Here is a 22,892-nt window from a genome sequence, read left to right on the forward strand (position 1 = left end):
TTCTGTAATGAAAGTCTTTTATTTAAATCAGCACACATTTGCGTCACACAGTGTCGAACTGTTAAGTAATCTTATAGACTTGCTTATGTGGTTTAACTGTATGACTTACTGTAACATGTAAAGTTAAAAAAAAAAAAGTTTGTTTCAGTCTCCCAGAATATGCTTCTGTAGGCCACAGCACAATTGTGGCACCATACTTTAGCTAGCTAAACTGGGCAGACTATTGCGTTAAGGTGTAGCAACAAGAGCTGCTAAGTGGTATCGATGTAACAGAGTCTTGAAGTGTGAATCATCTTGATTTTTAACAAGACACTATTACTGTGTATATGGAAAACCCTTATGCTTCCTACACACATTTTTCCAGGCATATTTTTATTGCCAAGGAAACACATTTAATTACTTACATCAGTGGTCCATGTCATTCATTTTTATGTCCTACTAGCAAACATTGTCAAGTAGGCAGTTATTGTCAAGTGCTGCAGATGCTTCCTGTTATTTTAATCCAAGGTTTTATTCTGGCACTTACATAAAAATCTTACACATGCAGACTACTTATAGTTTAAGGCCTGTGTAAGTGTTTTGCAAGAACATATCTCTTTTGAGCTGAGCTGAGTCCTTCGTTACTAGCTGACAGCAGGTTCTGCTAATAGAAAAAAGAGTGTGCTCAAGGAAGAGCCAGTACAATTTCTTTTTCCGTCTTTTCGTCAGAGAGTGCTTAAAGAGATGAGTTTGAAAGTGTAGTGTGCTTGAAGGCCACAGAGTGACCACCCACATTCATGTCACTGAAATGATATATATAAATGTGACTGTCATAAAGGAATACTTGATGAAAAATCTACTTTATGTAGTTTCCCCCCTTCCTTCAGTTGTGTTCATTCAACCAAGGTCTTGAGTTCATGCTTTGCTTCTTTAGTGCTGGAGCTACAGGGTAGCATTGTAGTAATAAAAGTAGTAATAAATGGTACGCTCCACCGATTAGCATGATGCAAGTTGTGTGCCTCAAACAACTGCCAGTCTCTTTAAAATAGTCCCATATGGAGTCCATGTGGTTATTGCCACTGTAGCTCATCTGACTGTCTTTTAAATTTTCGTTATATTTTAAAAAAAATAATAAAATTTCCACATGTTCCACAGTAGAAAACTGCAGGCATCCTGAATGTGGATTCACTGTTTTTGCAGCCTATTAATTATCACTTTGCATGCACAACAGTTGGCCCAGATAGTGAGCAACAACACAGCTGTCATGCAGATTTTGCCGATCCTCAAATCCATTGCATCGTGTAAAACTCTGCACAGGGGCTGTATTGACATGCGTCCGTGCAATAGCAGAAAGCTTTTCAGGTAACTCTGAGACTTATTAGAAGACAGTTACAGGCAAATGACTCTTGGAATTAATGATAGAAATTCAAGTTATAATACAGTTTGACTACAAAAAGCGGTTCTTGGTACAATACTGTAGAACTACTTTTGGTTCCCTAAAATCCTTCCAATGGATGGTTCTTTGAAAGAATTTTTGTTAATGGAGAGAGAGAAAGTGCGATTTTTTTAGAATAAAAGAACTTCAACATAATGTAAAGGGAGGAACTCCTAAATCAATGTAGAACCTTAATAATATGAGTTCTTCTAAACCTCTGAAAGATTCTTCACACTCTCAAAACTCTTTTTCAAACAGGGTGCTTTATGGAAACAAAAGGGGTTCTGCTGTGGCAAGAGTGTAAGAATGTTTTGTTAGAACCCCAAAACCATTCTGACATTTTGTCATAGTTTTTCTTTAAATTGTATTTAAAAAAAATTAGCATTTTTGCATGTGCATGCTAATGGAGGGCAATAATTTCTGTTTGATAGTGTTTTGTTTAATTTCAAAGAAGCACTGTTGAAAGTTATGATTCTAAAATTCTGATACCATGCCTATAAGTTTTTGCCACATTTTTGTTATTGTGAGAAAAGTCAAAACATGAGTCTGGTGATACATTTATATTCAGTTTACATTCTGTATATTGCAGCATCAGGCCACATTCAGATGGAAAATCGTCTCCATCAAAACAATGCATTGGTATCGTGTTTGTGGTCAGAGATTTATGCTTTTCCCACCACATGAGCAGGAATCGTGTGAGCAGGAGACTTGAACATTGAAACTGGAAGCAGCAGTTCTTCTCCATAGAAGGAGGCAAAAAGGACATGTGCGGGTACAAACTATAAATCAGTCCAAGACACAACTTGGAAAATACTGTTGCCTTGTCCCAAGAGTTGTGGCTGGATAACGACTGGTTTCAGCAGTACCTCCATATTGCTCAACATCTGCGTGAGGGACAGAAGCCCTGCCCCATGCCTTCTCTTACTGGCTGAGGCACCATTCTGTCAGCATATGCTCTGTTAAAATTTCAAAGTCTGGAGAAGTTTTTCAACAGACAGTGGAGCAAAAATTTTCACTCACTGTCATACGTCATTGCAGTGCATTGGTGCGAGTCTGTCAACATATTGTTCTCATTGAAGTCAGTTGCAACAAGTGCATTTAAGGATAAAAAATCATCCATGTGAGCGTACTTTATCATGTAACTAAATATGTAAATACATTAAATAACATTTATAAGCTTCAGATCATGAGCTGTAAACCTAAGAAGCAAGGATGAGGAACTTGTTTCTTCGTTCCACCATGTAGTTAATCAGTGTGGTCTTCTATCATTCAAAAAATTCTAAAACTGTCTCTTAAAGCCTGTTAAACACAGCATATGAAGAACCTTAATCTTTGACCTTATTCTTATCAAGTTACATCTTTGCAATAAAAATGTCTTATCAATGACCAGTTATGTAGACATTCTTGTTCTTTCTTGCGTTCTCTATGTCTTGATCAATGTCATTAAAGCTTTAACCGTTGTTCTGACACCGACCTTTACTCTGGAAATCCTCTTCTTAATCTGACGGTGGGTAGATTCCTCTGTCAGGGTATGCAGATTGCCTCTGCTCTCTTGGCACGTGGAGTGCTAAGGGTAGATGAACACTGACCCTCATGTCTGCACTTTGATAGCAGAGAAGCTGATGATCCATTACTAAGAAGAAGTAATGGAGGAAGAAAGAACAAGAAAGAACAGGCTGAAAGAAACGGTTGTTTACGAGGTCCCGCAGGTCTCTCCTTGCGTAATAATTTGAAGCTGAAAACCTGGTCTTTTTCCTCGCATGTACAAAACAATCATATTGGCTTTTGACAGCAGGAGGTCTTCCAAGCATCGGTGCCAAATGGAAAGTGTTGTGAAGTTAGAGTGTGGTAAAGTGCAGAGCTGCTGCCACGCTCGCAAAGGGGTTTAGGAGTCAAGTGCCATCAAGTGCAGTTTTCTGTAGAAATATGGTGGCTAAAAGCAAAGAAAGAGGTCGCACTTGACACGGGCCAGTCTAGCTAGGCTTTTGTGCACGCATGTCTGTCTGCCTATTGAGCTACTTTTAAACGGCTTTTCATTGCAGCCAAAGACATAAATGTGTGGAGCCTAGAGAGAATGTCAAAACCATTCAGCATGAACTCGACCAATTTCCACTGGCCCCTTTGTGTAATGCGAATAGTCTTCAAATGTTACGTAGCATTTGCATGAACTGGAATACTGTACCTGAAAAAGAATGACGGCTGAACGGGTCATCGGAGGAGCGCTGATTTCTATGAGAGCACCTAATGAGTGCTTATCGACTTGTCTGGATAGCTATTCAAAAAGTGTTTTCATAAAGTGTACCATAGCTATAAATGCTCCAATCTAGTTCTTTAGACTTCCTTTCAACAGAAATAAGTGTAACAAAACACCCTCTTACAAGATGCTTCTCTTTGTAATATGAAGTACATATTAACCATTCCACCCTTTATTGGATTCTCATTTTTTTATTTCATTTTGTGGATTTTTTTTTTTACATTAAAAAGCAGAACTATGCTTTATTTACATTTTAATGACCCATTCATTTTAAATGCAGGGCATCAAACAATGCCATACCATACTTAGATGATTTCTACAAAACATTTTGCTTCATACATGTTTTTAAGCAGGTCAAAATCAGCAATTGAGGACCAATGTCCACATGGAGAGCTTTAAAATAAAGAACTTGTGCCTGATTTATTCAGATTAAACCATTTTTTTTTTCTAATGTGATGAATCACAGACCTTTACCTGAACCTTTTTTTTTTTACTGAACCTTTACATGTGGTTGCCCCATTTAGCCATAAATAGCTCTTAAAAAAACTAGCCTGTGGCACGTGCACTGTGAAATTATACACCACTGGCATTTTAACTTATATGACATAAGGGATTACAGAATTAAAGCATAGGAAGCATCAGCATAGCACACTGCTCTATTTGGCAAATTTACAGTGTGTGACTCGTCACTAACAGGTTCAGACAGCTGTCATTTAATTGTGCCAGAGCAGGTTATCAGTGGAGTGAACCGATGGCCTAACATTGCTTTAAGGGACTGGTGGAACCCAGATAATTGTGTGTACATAGTGTTCCCTGTTTGAACCCTGCTGCTTTTTTCAGCCTTATTTCATTATTCATCTGCTTCAATTTAACTTACTTGCATTAATAGACAGTGTACTGAATAAATATTAAACTGTTGCAGTCACAGGGTAATAGTTCTCTATCCAATTGTAAGCTGCAATCTGATTTGTCTGAACATGGTCATTGAGATATATAAATCAGTATGTCTAGAGACATACAGCTTTCATGATGTTTTGCTATTAAAGATGTCGATGCAATCTAAAGGATCAGTGTTGGAGGCGATCATAATGGCATAATGGACAATAATTTTAACTGATTTTTTAGGCTTGATGACATTCCTGCTTGTTTAAATGCTTATTTACCTCACTGTGCTGTGTACACCACAGTTGTGAAAGTGACAGACAATAGACACACATTTTCTGAAGGTAGCAAACAGTGTGTAACTATTTTAAAGTGGCAAAATGTAAATGGCCCAATAGCCATCTATTGTTAGCATCCAACTATGAAACAATTAGTGGTAATAGCATGAAAGTGTGTAACTGAAGCTTTTAAAAAATTGGTGTTACACCAATCATCGGGTCAGACTCAGTATTTATAATACCATTTGTATATATAATACAAAAAAGGGAAGTATATATCTTATGAGAGGTTCTAGGGTCAGGCAACAATGTATAGTTTTTTTTTATTATATAGTGTAACTTACAATACAGACAATGCAGAGTATAACATTAAATTTACTCAGCTTTCATAGAAACATGCTTTACAGCAGTCAATTGAAACTCACTCTTACAGCTAACAACATCAAGGCTGGACAGTTAACTAAGAAGGCAAACAAAGATGTAAATATATAAAGGGTAGGTAGAACAATATGCAAATACTGACCAAACACGTACTTATGTAAATCTGATAGCTCACTGTGTATTTGACTGAAACACAACTGGCTCAGTTTCACTCAGTTACCTACATTTGTTAAGTAATATCGATGAGAGGAAATTTATTCAAACCAACCAACAGATTTTTTTTTAGTTTTGTTAATCTCAAGATACTTACTATAAAAAAATAAATAAATGAGAGAGAGAGAGAGTCCTACACACACACACACACAGAGGGAGAGAGAGAAGATGATATGGACAGCCCTGGCTAAATGAGTGCTGTGTTGCCAGGTTGTATTATGCCCTTTCACTAACCTCCCACCTAACCTTCTGTGTCTCTTGCAGGTTCATCACTGCTGCAGTTGCGTGATGATTTTGGTTGCACACCACTGGACCTGGTATCTTCAGCTCTGCGTGAGGAGCTCCAGCGCTGTGCACAGGAGGCAGACTCTGCCCTGGAGGTCCAGTGCTCAGAGGTTAGAGATCTGGCCTTCATAGAGGGCTGTTCATGCTTGCTTAGCTGCCTCCTCCTCTCCTACCTCCTGGAGCACCACATACCCTCATATGAAGCTCCAGATCCACCACTGGAACTCTCTCCCTCCATAGCTCAGGCACTGATCACCACAAGCCCTGAGACAGTAGCCTCCAGCTGGGGAGACTCAAGGGCAGTGTCCCTGGCTGAAGATCTAAGGACTCTCATGAGTATGGAGCAGTATGTGCTGCAGGTTAACCCTGCGCTAATGCACTGCCAGGGGCCACACACTAGTGTGTTTGTGCAGCTGCTGAAGGATCTGCAGGCTGACGGGGTTGCACTGCTAAACGGACAGCCTGAACTGTAACTAATAATAATAAAAATTATTATTATTATTGTTATTATTATTATATAGAGTAGATTCTAATACAATTCCACACTGAACTTGAGAATCCTGGGCATTAGACACTACTCCTTTTTTATTATTTTTTGCACATAGGGCTTCAAACAGCCCTGTTTACCTGTTTTGTTATATCTTTTATATGTTTTGTAATATAAGTGAATAAAGTTGCAATGCGTTTAAGTATTTCTTTTTCTTTGAGTTTGAAAATGCACTAGGCATTTAGAAATAATTGCTGTAACAACAAGGCTAGTTTTTGGGTACATTCTCAAAGCAAGAACATACTTGGAATCAGTTGACAAATTGTATCTTATGCTACAGCACAATGGCCATTGAGTAGTCATTACTTATAGACGTGTATCATCTATTTTTTTGATGTGAACTTTGGCTTCAATGTTTGTGTTTATGGAAAGGTTGAGGACATGCTTAGTTTAGACTTAAGCTCTGTACCACATTTGACATGTCCTTGTCCACCTGCCCTCACAATTATCTCTTGGGTGTATCATTGATGCCATGTTTAATCCATTACTGTATTCGCTCACATGAACTTAAATGCTAGATGACCACTTGAAGGAGCATGGAATTGAGTCAGCATAAATATAACCTAGAGCAGCAGAACATGCCCAGAAATCATTGCATTGGTGATGCAATTCAATTTTCAAACCTGGAAAAAATCAAATACTAACTGCTACATTCAAACTGGACTTGTAGTAAGCTAAGGTCTACATGGTTAGAGGTGACGAAACAAAAAGGGCAGGCACCTGAAGCTTAAGACAAAGTTTATGTAAATTTGGATAGTCCAGCCCAGAGCAGGTGTATTCCTATTGAAAAATTTGCTTCTGGCTGTCCCCTCCTCCCCTTGTCCAGCAAGTGGCCACTTCTACCATGAAGGTGCTGTGCACTTTGTCATGAGGTGAAGTCTGTGACTCCATGTTAAAAACAGCACTGGAGAGTGGCCCATTCACAAGAAGTCTTCCTTTCACAACCTGGAAATGACAAGTATGTTGTCCAGTACAGTACAGTGCCTATAATGGACTTTGGGTAAGTAATTTCTGATGTACAGCAAAGATCAACAGGATGAAAGTGACAAAGTAATTAAAAATATTAAAATGGGTCCTTCCCCACACTGTGAGCCTTTCACTCCCCTCTATACTAGTGCATTGTATGTGAAGCCTCATGTCCAGCTCCATGACCAGTTCTGTGCCTAATGGTAGGGGTGGGCAGACTGATGGTGACCTATTGGTATTTCCAATTCTAATGATTCTCTTCATAAATCAGTTCTCATGTAAAAATATTGACATCTGGTGTTTATTGACATAGTAATTAAATTATGGCTTAAAAACACTTTTGTCCACATTTACTGGTTTTCACTTTATCAAAAATTTCCCTTTTTTATGTCCGAGCAAAGTATCAGCATTAGAACTGGTGTCATAATTATTGCTCATCTATTCTGAATGGGGCCCACTACAGTGGACAATTCTTATCCCAGCCTTACAGTGCAGCACAGAGATAGACCAGGCTCATCTGTGTGCCAGGTGGGCTTCTCCATCAGACCTTTTCACATCTTTAATCCTAGCACTGGCCTTCAGGTAAAAAAAAGCAAGGGGGAAAGTGAACCTCACCCTGATCTGCATGAAGAATGACCCACTTCCTGATGCAGGCCATGACACTGGGGGTGACGAGGGATCAGCATGGCGAGGTAAGACATCACTAGATTACAGCTTGTACCCGCACGACAGTGCGAGAGCGATGGACCAATTCATAACGATCCCTCTTCTGTGCTGTAGAGGTAATTATTAGCGTGTGGCTGCACTGGTGTTTGTAGTGAGGTGCCGTGCATGATGCTCTGCCCTCATATTGAATAACAGCAGGGATCAGACAGAGCAGGGACGGCCAGACTAATAAATGATTGGGGGAGACCCTCTGGCCCCTTCAGATGAAACGAGCAGACCCTCGATCACTCTGTGAGTGGTTGATGTGTAGCCTCCGCGTTTGCATCAAAGACACACGCCTGCTTGCTTTGGTGGGAATTGGGAGGCCCAGCTGGAGAGAGGCACACACACCGCAAACATGGCAGGGTGGTAGGACGATTAATGGAGGCTGAAGGAGTCAGGGATGACAGATTAGCATGTGTGTGTGTGTGTGTGTGTGTGTGTGTGGGAGGCAGAAACACTGTACACACCTGTGTGCTGGTCTACATTGGAGCAATCACCAAGAACATGAGGAAGGAGCCCACCTACATATGAATGGAATTGAACTTGTATCATTCACTGCTAGTCTAGCTTTCTATGTCTCCATATACACACCCATACACAGTAAAAGAAAAAATACTTTGCAGTTTATATAGTTTCCAGTTAAAATGATAGAAAGTTATTCAATTTTGATGTAAGATTATCCACTTACATAACAAAGAGGAAAGTCAAAGCAAAGCAAGTGGAAAAAAACTTTTTTTTCTTCAAAACCTGAGTTAAGATACAGAGAAAATGGGACTCCTAATAACAATGCAAGGCCACCAAAACTCACCATCAGATAAAGAGTGCTTAAAGCTTCAACTTTGACAAACAGATAATCAAGCTCCAGTCAAAAGAGTTCACAAGTGTTTCTGTCCATCCTTCCACTGCAAAAAGACAACTTAATGCTATGGGTCTAAAAGGATGTGTAGCTGTCAAGAAGCTGTTACTGAGAAATAGAGACTAAAAACAAGGAAATCAATCTAAGAGGCTACTGGAGTTCTCAGAACAATAGACTAATCACCAGAGACCAGACCTCAACGTCACTGCCTCTTATAATGTGGTTGGTATCATTCATGTAAGTCCATTTGTTATTGCCTAGCCTTTTCACTCTGATTACTATGAATAATAGGTGTATTACTTAGTTACCAATATAAAAGGACAGACAAACTAAATGCAGAATCTGCTTTGTGCACAAAGTCAAATTCCTTTAGAAATGATCAGCCATACAAAAGCAAGAGATGATAAAAAATATTTAATAATCTTCATAGTTTTTCTTTCCAAAAGTAATAGACATAACATCTGGTGCATTTATTTGAATTGTTTCAGCTCTGTTCTCCTATTGTTTGCCTTCACCTGCATTCATTCTCACTTCATCCAATCGCTGGAAGCTTAATGATGATGGAACAGGCAACACTGCAGGCTCAAACATTTTCAAGAAAAAATGACACACATACAACTATACATCATAAACATTTGACAATTTACAAGCATATATATAATGTACAAGAAGAATATTTACACGGTTTAAAAACAAAGCTCAAATAAATAGTTCAAATAAATCGGTGCAAATGAAAGTGCGTTTTTTCCCTTTTGCCTTTGATGGAAATGTTACATTCTACATTGATATTGGTCTTTATTCTTATTGTTAAAAAGTTCCACTTTGGTTTCTTGCAAACATAGCACAAATGCCTTTAGAAAACAGATTTCTTTCTCTTTTTTTGGGATGCAACAACCACACACAATATATCCACTGAACAATTAAAAAAAAGTTGAACAGCACATACACATTCAGGCTTAGAAAAGAGTCCCAGTTACAAATTGTTCTTCAAGAGTTGTTGTTCTTTTTTTAATGGGGATCACATCAGTACCATCAGTGAGTTGGTCAATAGGGAGCATGTTGTCTTTGTAAGGAAATGCTCTCAAACAAATCAATGGGCTTTCCATATGACAGATGTGTTCGTACAAAAAGAAGCCAGAAGGGATTTTTTTCGTCTTCCTCTTCTTCTTTTCTCGTGGAGGGACTGGAGCAGAATGGAAGCCTCCTCTGATGGCACTTTTTTGCTGTGATCTTTCAACACTTGCTCTGCAGAGGTCCCCCAAGAGGCTCCCCCCACAGGCCAAGTCGTGACCTCCCTCTCCGACGGATGGATGAAGGAGAGGAAACGGCAGAGAGAATGCAGAACTTAGAGAAGGATGACAGGAAGAGGTTCAAAAGAAAAACAAAAAGAGCAAACCATGCCCTCCTAGTCCTCTTCCCTCCCCAGCTAACAGCAGCGCTAAACTCCTGCCCTCGCCGCACCCCTGCCAAGTCCCTGAAGCGGCTTGTCACACACTATCGATGTTTTCGTCAAGAAGACTATTCCCCACAATGACAAACACCACAGAGCTGTTTGCCTCTCTAAGTGTGGCTGCCGGTCATGAGTTTTGGATAGTAAATACTGTAGAGGGACAAGTGCTCAGACTTGCTCTCTCCATGTCACCTCGACTAAAAAAAAAGCACTGAATTCAGTTGCAGACATATATTACACGTTTTTTTTTTTTGGTTATTTATTTTTTTGCAACAACTGTATTGACACATTATATTAATGTGGAAATGAGACAAATGATTAGGGAAAATTAAAAGCATTACTTCTTTTTGGGTGTTTAGGCCTCTCTCCTCACACAGCGGCCCATCTTGAAAGAGAGATCAAAGTGGAGGGCTGTGCGGGAGCCGGGTGGGGTCTGGTAGCGCAGCAGTGCCAGTGTAGGGCAGAGGAAAGGAGACGCTTCTCAAATACGATTAGTGATTAGCATGGCGCTCAGCCACCACACGCGTGCCATTCCATCTAACCACGCCCGCATTCATATTAGCAGGGTGGCACCTCGTGGTAAACCTCGCACACTGCAGCATGGGGTGGTGGGGAGGGGGGGCAAGGCTAATGATACTGTGGAGGAGGCCAGAGTTAGACTAGACTGATCCTCAGTGGCCAACACAGATGTTTTCACATTTTCTTAAAGTATGAATTCTCAGTTATCCAGATAACATAACACTTAGAAGTTGCAGTTATCAACAGTGACATAAAATGATGATGTAATTTGATGTGAAAGATATCTAATCAATAAGTTTATTACATAACATTAAATTATGTAATTTAATAAATAATTATGTAATAATCATGTAACTACAATTAAATAGCATGACAAAATGAAAGTAATAACTCAAAACATCTCAGAGTTAAGACTAAAGTCAAAGTCTCATCTTATGAGAAGAGCTAATGTAGATTTGTATTTGACAATTCACTTTTTTACGCTACTGAGAAATCCTGCTTTGTGAAACACCCCCCTTAAACTAACAAGGATAGTACAGACGTTGACATTGCCAGTTTTTTATTTAATAACAAATAAACCAAGCATGTATCATTTATACCATCTGAATTATAAATTTCCCAGATTTATGAATCCTGGCTCCTGGACCAGCGAGTTGTGTTTTTTCTTCAAGCACTTTAGTTACAGCCATAAATCGAACTGTAACAGGCTTTGCTGACAACTCTAATAACTGCTGCCTAACAGCTGCGGAGGGCTTTGGGTATAACACTCACTGTGCTGTGGAAATTGCAGGGTGCAAACTCCAGATTTCTCCTACAAGATAGAGATGAGACGTGTCGGTGCAGTTGGGTGTATTATCAGCTGATCCTGCTATTTGTGGCTGAAGCCGCTCGCTCCAGACTCCCTCTGCTGTGCTAGAAGGACACCTTGGCTTTTAGAGCCGTCTGCCTAGTGCCATCCAGTGACAAATAGCTCCGGCTCTATGACTCTAAAAGGGGTCAAGAGCTTTTCACACTCTCCTCTGCACAAAAAAGTAAACAAGTATGGCAGAAACCCTCATGGTAATAATTAAAACTGCTCCTCATTTTCACATTCACCATTTGCACTCCTTTGGACTGTACACTGTCAAGGAAAGAAAGAAAGAAAGAAAGAAAGAAAGAAAGAAAGAAAGAAAGAAAGAAAGAAAGAAAGAAAGAAAGAAAGAAAGAAAAAGAAAGAAAGAAAGAAAGAAAGAAAGAAAGAAACAAACAAACAAACAAAGAAGGAAAGACCTAGAGGGTCTAGACCAGTGTTATTCTCCTTGGCGTGCTAAGTTCGTAAGTTTGGTTTGGGGAAGTCCATTGGAGAAGGAAGAGAGCTACCCCGGGTTATTTTTCTTTCTTTTATTTGGGCTGTGACTGGGATCCAGTTTCAGCTCTCTGTACTGCACCTGTTAAAACACACACGCGCACACACACACACACACACACACACGCACACACACACACACGCACACACACACACACAATCAGGTGGGCAGTAATAGGAATGCAATGACAGTGGGGGAGCAAATGGGGGCTGCTGTGTGTGGGTGAGAAGCTTCTGAGAAGAACCCAGAAAAACAAACAGCACGGAGGTCAGGATGCTGGAGAGTTGTCCAGGAAAGCAAGCACCAACTCTACATTAAATCTGCACTCAAGCCCAGCTAACACATAGCACAGCATGCCAGATCAGGCCATTACTAGTTCTCAATCCCTTATGCTCTTATATTATTATTCATTTATTAACCTAAAAGCAATGGTTTGTCAATAAATGAATAAATAAACAAATACCTTTTTATCCTAATAACTTTTTCATAGAAATATTTCATAGACCACATCAGCAAGTCTGTGAGACTAATATCCTGATATGGTTTAAGGCATTTTAGGTATGCAGTTTGTATAATGCTAAGTGAAACATTACACACTTCCATTACTACATTAGCCTTGTAGCTCCAGCGCTAAATTAATGAGGAGAACTTCAGACACCAAACATGTCTTGGCTGATCAACTACATTTGAGTTAAGGAAAAACAATTCTGGTTAACTAATAGCTTAACTAACAGTCTTAAGCCTCATTATTCATTTTATTTACTAGCATAATTTATTTGGTAACTACTATGAAACTAATATGGAAGTTATGAAGTTACGAGTGAGCTACTGAAATGTGGGGCCAAATACAGGGGTTGAAGGAGTTAAGCATCTAATCTCCTAAGTGTTTCAGAAGGCAATCACAGGACCCGACATAAATAGCACAGCTATTTATCTAGTGCAGAGAGACTAAACAAACTGCATTTTAGTTTGTATATAAAAACCAAATCAAAGAGGTCGAGGAGAGGCCATGTTAGAGATTTACTCGCCAGCTTACATTCACCATGGTGGAGATTTCATTTTAATCAGCTCTTTTTTGCCCGCAGTGCTGGCTGCAGTGCTCTGGCTGTGAAGCGGACCTAATCCACGTATTGTGCAACCTTTTTCTCTCAAATCCTCCATAATCAACGGAGACCGGAAAGATAGTTTACTTCATTAGGCACGGATCCTCGGCAAACAGATGAGGGAAAAACAAAAAAACATGTCACTTGTTGAGAGGCGCGAGAGCAAATGGGTTGGGCTGTCCCAGGGGCTGGGGAGCAGATGACTTAACCTGGCTGTGGCACTCTGGAGCGTGAGGCTGGGGACAGGAGATAAACTGTGGGTGACCGCTCTGAGTCGCAAAGCTGGACCTGTCCCAGACCAGCCCAGACCAGATTTCCCAGCAACGCTGAAAACTCCAAAAGGCAGAGGGATTTTAAAAAAGTGAAAATGATAGGAAAGCAACAGAGAAGGTAACTACACTGTAAATCCAAACATTCAGGTTCTAAACACTTTCTGGTGACACTTGATTTTCATTCAAACTTTCTCTGATTTGTCTGTGCAAAAACTGTGATGCATTTAAAAAAAAAATTTAGAAAAATGTTTTAAAAAACATACATTTGGATTTACAGTGTAAAGATGGTAAATAATAAAGCAGATCAGAGACAAAAGAAAAAACACACAATGTGCTTTGTATGTGAGATTTCAACATTACCATTAAGTTCATCTAAGCGCTACTGTTCAGGGGCCACTTGCCAAAACTAGGAGCGAGAAAACGAAAAACCCACACATATACAACATATGAAACAAACAACAAGCTGGGCTGTCATCGCGCTAGCCTTCTCCGCTGTCATGAGGCAGCAACAGCCGTGCTGTTCCAGCACTTCAGAGAGAGGCGGGCAGTTTCTGACCGCTTTCTCTCTCACATCTCGCCCACAAAGCGCCTTACGTCACCAGTGGTGTCTCCCAGGGAGATGTGGAGTGTGTTACTGCTGACTCAACACAAGCATCTATCACCACTGTCTGAGAAACAAAGATGCATCCCAAGATGGTCTGTTAGATCTTCTTGCCATTTTTCTTACAAGCTCTGCAGACAGGCCTTATCGTTCGCTGAAAAGGAAATGCATTGAATTTACCTGATTCAAATGTGTACATCATTTCTACAGGAATAAAAAACATTAATACAATCATGACCAGAAATAGGTAAACTGAAAGACAAGTCTGTCTTGTATGTTATGTATTTTATTCATGTGAAAAGATGTACACATTTGACTCACGCCAACTTTATACATAATTTTTCGGTGTAAAGTTCAACCAGCCTTTGCAAGTGATATCTGAAGAAGCTGTAATGATGCACATAGCAGTTGCCTCCTTGGCTTTGCACAGTTTTTTGTAATCCTTTATCTTTTTTTGGTAATCTTTAATGTAATTCTATAGCTTTCTTGCAAGTATGGGAACTATTTCTTTAAACACTTTCACAAAAGCACAGCCAGTACATGAAAGAAGCTCAAATGCACTAGTAACTGTTACTGAAAATACAGAGGCCCTAACGTTTGACCCAGTTTTGAACTAGAGTAAATTAGGGATGGAGATGATGACCAGAATAGTGCAGGCTTTCTCAGATAGCTCTACGTGCCCTTTATACAAAGAGCTGTTCCCTGTACAGAGGAGACTAATAGGGTCATTATTTTTGAATTTTAACCTCGCATGTCAAAACCGTGGCTGACTTTGGAAACCTTTCTGAACTAAGTGTAAACAAAACTTTGCATGTCAAAGTGATGAGATACGGATCAACGTATCCTGAACCTAATGGAAGAAAAGAAGTGGGAGAAAAGCATAAGAAAAAAAAACAAACAAACAAACCCAACAACAATAAAAGCTCAATCAAAAGAAACCTTTCAGAAACGGACTGCCGCAGAGACGCTTTTACACGTTACAGGTTCCATTACAGTGAACGGGTGACAGTTCTGCCATCTTTAAGTGGAGCAACGTGCACTCAACCCCCTTTTTAATGATGGAGAGCTGTCCCACTGAAGAGAGAAAGCAAAGCAAAGCTAAAGCAAAGACTAAAATAAAGAGGAGAGAATAATAGACTGGGAAGAAAGGAAGTTTGGGGGGGGGGGTGAAAAAATGACTATGAGATAGCAATTTGGAGAAAGCGGCTGGCACAAAGCAAACATGCGCGAGAGACGGTGGGTAAAGACCTCGAGCCGCTCAAAGGCTGCTCCACCCTCGCTCCTTCTCTCTGGCGCTGACAGTACGGCACTACAAGAGCAAAAAAAAAAAACGTGCTTTGAAGTGCGCGCGAGTATACGAGGGCGTCGCGTGGGCCTGTGCTGCGCGTGCGTCGCATTTAGCGGTGTCACGCGCCGTCCCGGGAGCGCGCGCTGTCGTCCCGCCGCTGAGCAGGGATCGAGGGTTTGAAGCCACTGGGGCGGCAGTCAAATATAAATAAGTAAAAGGCGAACATTTTTAATGATACTATGCTATGCTGTTTATACAGGAGGAAGCGGAGGGGGAGGGGGGCAAAGAAAAAACTCTTCATCTCCTGTGACACCTAACCTAGCATTAGGGGTATTAAACGCTCTCCTGAAAAAGAGAGTCATACAGACGAGAGAATCCTTGCTTTTCTCGTCTATTGTCGAGAGGAAGAAGAAGCGTGTCGAGGTGAAGGCAGGCGAGGCTGAAGGGGGAGAAATAGAGGCGCGGAGGAAAAGTTCTCCAGCTAAGTTTCGTCAGCTTTTTGGATGTGCGCTAATTGCCTGTTTAAACTCTAAACAGAAAGCCCTAGCGCTGCACAGTGGAGGCTTTGATATGCGCCAATAGCTAGCAGTAGTTTGAACGCCCGGACCGAAGCCACGGGACATTCTCAGACCTCTTTATCTGTGTTTTTTTCACCCCGAGAAATAGTGCTTCTTCCCCCGACACTGCAGATCCTTCTCAGTTGATGAATCGGTTTAGTGCTGAGTCGTTTTGCGCGGCTGCGTGGCTGCATTTTAATCTATTCATTTGCACAGGCCGTAATGGAGCCCTCCGCGTGCTAATTGCAAGCGTCCCACTTCGCATTTACCCGCCTCCAATGGCTAATGGCATCATAAAGGATTCTAGTGATGGGACACGTCTCCAGGTACGAGGTTGAGAATACTTAAGTCTGCAACAGAAGCTGCCCTCATTTAAGGGACATAAAAGATTCCCTCGGATCAGGGAACTAGCTTACTCAGGCATGAAATCAAAACCATTCAAAAAAGGGGCACATGTACAAGGTAAAGCTAGTCTCTGAGGGCATCAGGCGTATTGAATCATGAAATATCAAAATGTATAAAATAAAAAGTATACTTAACAGGTAGCTAACACACAGCAGGTTATGTGCATCACAGGATTCCAGCAGTGCAGCAGAGAGGCCCTGCAACTCAGCATAGGCCAAATTTACATTAACCCTGAAACACATTTGTATCCCTAGAGCTCTCGTGGAAGTACACATCTAACATGTATTCTCTGCAGGACTGCTATAGCCATGTAGTGTAAGCTAAAGCTTTTTCAACAGGGGGCAAATGCAGGATATGCACGGGCACAAATGGAGGCTGAGGCAATTCTGTATTCCCACAAAGACACCATGTCCTGATGGACTGCAATATGGATGCCCTTTATATAAAGAGTCATTAGAAACTCATCAGTTCTGCTTGTTCTCAGGCACCTCCAAATGATCTGTAAAGAGGCAGTGGCCCCTCTCAGCCCTGCAGGGCTGTCATCGGGGGACAGCGTGGGAGGTTTGGGTCATGCAGGGGCCTCAAAAATAGCACTTCATTTGTCATCTGCACAGAACACTTGGGCCCATGGGCGCCCGCAGGACACACCCTGATGCGGGGACGCTTCATTTGAGTCTCTGACGTCCCTCAGCAGAGGTGAGCGCTGTCCCCCTTGGGCGTCTGTAACCCAGAAAATAGGTGAGGTGAAGGGACCTGTGCAGAGCGATGCAGAGCGGGACGTTACTGACTCATGCAGCATCACACTGCACACCCTCCAAGCACCATATATGGCAAGGGGCAACTTTTTTCTGGAATGGCCTGAAATCGAGGTATGACAACCTGGCGCAGATTACTATCCCTGGCCACGGTGGTTAGGTCCTCTGAGGCTCATTCTGACCCTGCCTCATTAGCCAGTGCCTCCTTCAGGCCTTCCTACCTGCTGGGAACTTCTGGGCTCCAGGTGCTGAGGTTAGAAGAACCTACAGAGAAAGCCACCTATTGCTTATTTGAGCCAAAGCTAGATGTGGCTGCTTGTAACCTTTAAAATGTAATTCTATAGATTCTTGCAAATATGGCCTACTTGCAAAAGTATTTCATTTATGCAGAGTGCAACTGTTGCAGCTAAGGGTGGGTGATAATATAACATCATTTTCAGGATAAATGATCTTACAATAAGCTTGTCTGAGCATATCATGGGTATCATTAGTACTGTCAGAATAATGACCAACTGCAAGTTTCACTTCAGTTTAGGAGAGAGCCAAAGTGGTGTCAAAAAGGTTTTCTAAAGGTTTTCTAAGTGGTCTAAGGTTTCATCCTATTTTTGAGAGATCTTGACCATGCTGCGTGCCCAAAACAGTATTATTTACCATGCGTAGTTGGATGTACTGCAGTATACGAAACACTGAATACTGTATTAATACAAAAATCACTGCACTCATACACTTTAATGGCCTTTTTATAATTTGCATTACTGGAATATTGTGTCAAACCTCAGAAGCAAAATATTTTTGTGTGTTGTGAAAATGTCTGCAATTATTGTGGTGTTATGTTTTTGTTAACTGCTAGTTACAGCTATTGAAAATACTGAGACCTTAATTTTTGAGATTTAAACTACAAAGATGATCAGAATAACGCATGCTTTCTCAGATACTTGTATGTGCCCTTTACAGACAGCTATTCCAAGCACCCCTAGACCTCTAAAATAAAGGTGCCAAAAGGTTTCTTTGGAGTAACACCATTGATGGAGGAACTATATTTTGTTCTAGGAAGTTTAAAAGGTTCTTTAAAGAATCATTATGGTAAATGAGATGTGAGTGTAAAGAACCCTTTTTAAAAACACATAATGTAAAGGTTCTGTACCAATTAAACTTTAGCACTGTACAACACCCTTGGACATGATAGTTAATTCCTTTGAGGCCCATACTGACCCTTCCTCATTAGCTAGATTCTCCTCCTAGCCTTCCTACCTGCCAGTACCTTCTGGGCTCCAGGTGCTTGAGTTAGAAGCAATTGTTTAGCTAGCCACCCAACTCATTTGGGCCGATTGGGCCAGGTTAACTGCGGCTGCGCAGGCTGCAGGAAAAACCAGACGGGCCAAGGATTACGACCCTGTAAAGATCAAAAGGCAGCCCGCTGTTCAGGGTCCATCAAAGGCAAGCGTGTCAGCACTGATGTGGCAAAGCCACTGGTCCCGGATCAGAGCCCCACGACGCCCCGGCAGTCAGCACCATGGGGGCTTAGCTGGCACAGAGGAAGCCGGATAACAAGCAAGGGCTGCGTTTACAAGCACAGGCTTTAATTGCAGTTAAACAGTGGCACCTTGCCGCTTGCACAGAAACACCGGTGTTTATGGAGGGGACGGCGGCTCACACTGCACAACACTGATGTCACGCTTAATGTACAGGCCGAGTGGGAAAGGATTACTGCTTCACTCTAATGACTTACAATAACAGAGCATGGTGAGTTACTACACAGCGAGAAGTCCATAAATCTGTGCATAGCGTCTGGTGCGGATTTCACAGATTACACGTAATTTATATCAGTTCTGGATGGCCGAAACTCATGGATCACATACCTCATTAAGCCTAATCCACACGGCATTATATAATTAGATTTAAACAATAGAATATTCATTTGGCATGAAGTTTAACAGGCAAAAAAGTGGTACTTAACGATGTAAAAGTTTAAGATAAAGTCTGTTGGTATAAGAAGTCTACATCCCAAACTCTGTGCATTGTAATGAGTCACAACACTGTCTGTGATGATAAGAATAGAATTCCCTGATTCTGCATTTATGCAGATCAGCACGAGAGAAAGGCATAAATTAAAGAACACTAGGAAAAAAAAGCTGAGGCTGAAAACTCCCTGGAACTCTCCAAAATACACTCTGGGACCCACTCAGGAAAAGTATAAGGCTCATTTGTAGCACAGGGGAAAAAGTGTGCTGTAAAGCTGACCCCAGGAATGAAAATTTACTTCAATAGTTGACCAAAAACAGGGATAAAAACAGTTGTTGCGGGGAAAGATGGGGTGAAAAGTGACTTGCCACTCCATCACACTCATGGTAAAGTGTGTGTTGGGTAATTATAGATTGCATGAGTACTGCACTTGAGCCTACTCTGAGGCAGATAGGTAGATGTACAGACAGATGGATCGATAGAGGGGTTGGAATGAAGAGACGAGGTGCACCTACCACTTGCACGTCGGAGGGCACTCTGGAGAGGAAGTCCAGCAGTTCGTTGTTGTCAATGGTGTATGGGTCTCGCAGCTTCTTCGTGAATTTGTTCACCCCTGAAAGTTGGGCCGACAGGGCGCCATTACACCTCATTGAGGAGGAACAAGTGCACTTCAGCAGTGTATCAAAAGAGCCTGGGCTGCCTCTCCAGCAGCACAGCATCAAAAGCCTCTCTGAAGCCTCATCTTTTTCTAAGTAAAGATTGGCTGCCATTAGGCCCACGAGAGCACTGCTCTCTGGCCTTTGAGAGCTGTTGCTCAAGCCTGCAACAGCGAACAAAGCAGCAGCCAGGCCATTAGCTGTGAGGCTGTGTTTGCCTCGAGCCCTGCACTCGAGTGGCCCCCATGCTGTGCTGGTGGCAACAGCCTGCAGCTGATGGAACACAGCTGACATAGTTCATCTGCAACTGTAGTGAAAGTAAAATTCTCCATTCGTCTTCATCTTTCACAGTGCATTTGATATATAACCCTTATAAGTTCAGTGTTAGTACTGTCGTTTTGCTATAATATTAACATATATAAAAGTTACACAATTATATGTACTTATTTCTTAGATAAGACTGTTGCATAATAACTTTGTATCAAATTTTATTCATAATAAAATATCTCTTATACTACAAACTCAAATGTGGAATCGACAAAATGTTTAGAATCTACACTTTCAACAGAATTTCCAATTATTTCAATCAATAATGAATGAAAAATAAAAGAGTAATGAAATAATCTAGCTTTGTGAGGATAACCATGCCAACCATAACCAAACTCCTTCAACCTTCATCTTCCAGGATGAGGTTTTCATATCAACAACCCCTTGTTCCTGTTCCTATAGTCCTCTCTAAAGTATTTGCCTGTGTTCAACAAAAGGGGGGTGCTGCATTCTAGCTCAAAGCACAAGTCATCCACAACTCCTGCACAAGTTCTTAGTGTTATCTCCCATCTTACAGTCATACATTCTCTTCTCGTACTACAACCATAAGTTGAAGGCATGATCTGAATTTGCAAAATGAATATAAAATAAAAGTAGGGTTTTTGATATCATCAGTTACTATAATGACTACAACTTCTAAGGGTTTATAGGCAACATCATTATTACATAGTGTGTTATATAGTTAGTTGTATTTATTAAGGATGATCATCACAGACACATATTGCTTACCCCAGGCTAGGACGATGTATCTGAGGGGAATGAAGTAAACTATAACAGTGGCTACACACAGTGCCACTATGGCCAGCCAGCTGAGAAAAGGCACGGTCCAGTTGAAAGTGCTGGGCAGAGGCACAGAAGAATGCAGTCAGTTCCTCCACTATATTTGCATTTGTTTCTTACACAGTATATTACTGTTAAAATATGTACAATGTATGTTAAATATAAAGACCAAAACTACGGCACAAAGCTGATTTGCTCGTTTGATCTTACAATTTGTGCAGACTTAAACATACGGCTTTGTCTTGACAAATGAGGTCATGCTGTGGGATTTCAAAACTGTTCAGAAAGGATGTGTGTGTATGTGTGTGTGTGTAGTGCCCGTGTGCCCAACCAGCCGCAGTGTCTCACTTCTTTATCCTCTCGCCGTAGGAGGCCACTTCATCCAGTGCACTCTGCACACTGATACACACATCTTGAATAGCATACAGCTTGTTCATGAAACCTTTTTTCTCTGAGTCCTGAGAGAGAGAGGAAGAGAGAAGCAGAGAGAGAGAGAGAGAGAGAGAGAAAGAAAGAGTAAGCCAGAGAGAGAGAGGCTGGGCACATGCATTTTCTTAAAACCTTAAGAACTAAAAGAGCATAAAGAGCTTCAAAAGACTGGAAAATCCCCCCCCCCCCCACCCCACCTACTCCCAAGTTCTCGATGAAGCAATCACCATATTTAAAACTGGAAGCGTATTTTTGTTCAACGAAGAGCATGTACGATATACCAGCATTTCACTAGTATATTGTATTGATACATCAATTTTGCTTAACCCTTGTCTTTAGACAGGGCAAGCTGTGCTGGACCATTAACTTTCGATGAGATCATGGTGGTCACCATCATTATCATCAACATCATTACATGCAGTTCAAACATGAGAATCCTAACCATTTCAACTTTTGATGGTTGAGAAGTCCCCAATTTACACCCTCTTCACAATTTTCCCCAGTTGTAATCCAGGTTTTCACCAGAGAATAAGAAGAATGGTCATGCAACACTTGGGCTGACATGTGAAGGCTCAACAGAATGCAGTGATTGAGAGGACACAGACACAAAGGCTTTTTTACTGGGTGGACATGCTGGGACACTCAGAAACACACACAGTTAGAATATAACTTGCAAGCTATATGAAAGTATTTTATCTGTATGTGACTAACAAGCTTAAACTGGTTTTGCTAAATTATTTGAAACATTTGGTTTTTCAGTAAAGTAGTCCTTCAAGGGTCCTTCAACAGAGAGTTGCAAACTGTGATTACATACAGTATCACAGTACATGATAATGGCAAAAAATCTTATTTCAAAACAATATCAAATGACCCAAGTTACTGATTGTCCATTACACCCAGAATGATGTAAAGTGCCAGTGCATCTTTTCAAATTGATGATAATACAATGTAGTTGGACAGCTCAACACACTCGTGAAACACTAACTGCTAATTCTGTTTTGTCAGCTAACAGACATCTGCACTGGCTAGCTTCACGCTGAGTGATGGAGGGAGAGAGAGGTCCATGTTACCCACCAATTATTTTCTCTTAGACTCCTGGCCATGGACGGCTGTGGCATTGCCAGGGACTGAACTCTTGTTCTCTCAATGATAGGGCCAATCCTTAGACAGTTGCGCCACTAGGGAATGAGCGCTGCATGCCAGCTAAAATTTTTATGTACTAAATTTTGGTACTAATTTCATATTGCATATGCCTGTACAGTCCTTAACTCTCAACATTCTGTTTTTTTCCAAACCTCAAAAGGAAGAACATCCAAGCCTAGCCTTGGACATCAGGGTGGAACCACCTTTTCTCTGTCTCCCCCTATTCACACTGACCATGCCTCTCAATGAACCAACTGGCAGGACTTAAAAAACAGAAGAAACCCCCAGTACAATGAGCCCAGCAGGAGAGCAGTGCCACGCTGTTCTTTCTGCTGTAGTGTGAGCTCTAGCGCTCTCTGTGGCCAGGAACCAGGTCTGTCCCACAGAAGTAGCCAGGCCATTCCCAGCCCTGCTCGGCCCCAGCCTGGCACCACTACAGAGGCCGCGTTCATGCTTTTCATGAAGATCAATTGAAATGTCACTGTCATAGTGGATAATGCCCTCTCAGAACCGGC

At 41.2% G+C, this 22,892-nt stretch overlaps 2 protein-coding genes across 7 annotated transcripts in view; one reads left to right on the forward strand and one right to left on the reverse strand.

Annotated features, from left to right (window-relative positions):
* slf1 (SMC5-SMC6 complex localization factor 1) overlaps nt 1-6,396 on the forward strand; it is a 43,494-nt gene extending 37,098 nt beyond the window's left edge. For both annotated transcript variants that reach the window (XM_017691130.2, XM_037531775.1), the window contains one exon: nt 5,687-6,396. In XM_017691130.2, coding sequence (XP_017546619.2) covers nt 5,687-6,180 — 494 coding nt within the window. In that variant the 3' untranslated portion in view covers nt 6,181-6,396. The remainder of the gene's footprint in view (nt 1-5,686) is intronic.
* A 2,785-nt stretch (nt 6,397-9,181) lies between these two features.
* mctp1a (multiple C2 domains, transmembrane 1a) overlaps nt 9,182-22,892 on the reverse strand; it is a 195,878-nt gene continuing 182,167 nt past the window's right edge. For all 5 annotated transcript variants that reach the window (XM_017691126.2, XM_017691125.2, XM_037531321.1 and 2 more), the window contains 4 exons: nt 21,154-21,263; nt 20,755-20,864; nt 19,558-19,655; nt 9,182-12,180 (listed from right to left, as the gene is read on the reverse strand). In XM_017691126.2, the coding sequence (XP_017546615.1) occupies nt 12,109-12,180; nt 19,558-19,655; nt 20,755-20,864; nt 21,154-21,263 (390 nt within the window). In that variant the 3' untranslated portion in view covers nt 9,182-12,108. The remainder of the gene's footprint in view (nt 12,181-19,557; nt 19,656-20,754; nt 20,865-21,153; nt 21,264-22,892) is intronic.

This window comes from Pygocentrus nattereri, chromosome 20 (assembly GCF_015220715.1).
Source record: "Pygocentrus nattereri isolate fPygNat1 chromosome 20, fPygNat1.pri, whole genome shotgun sequence".
NCBI classification, from domain to species: Eukaryota; Metazoa; Chordata; class Actinopteri; order Characiformes; family Serrasalmidae; genus Pygocentrus; species Pygocentrus nattereri.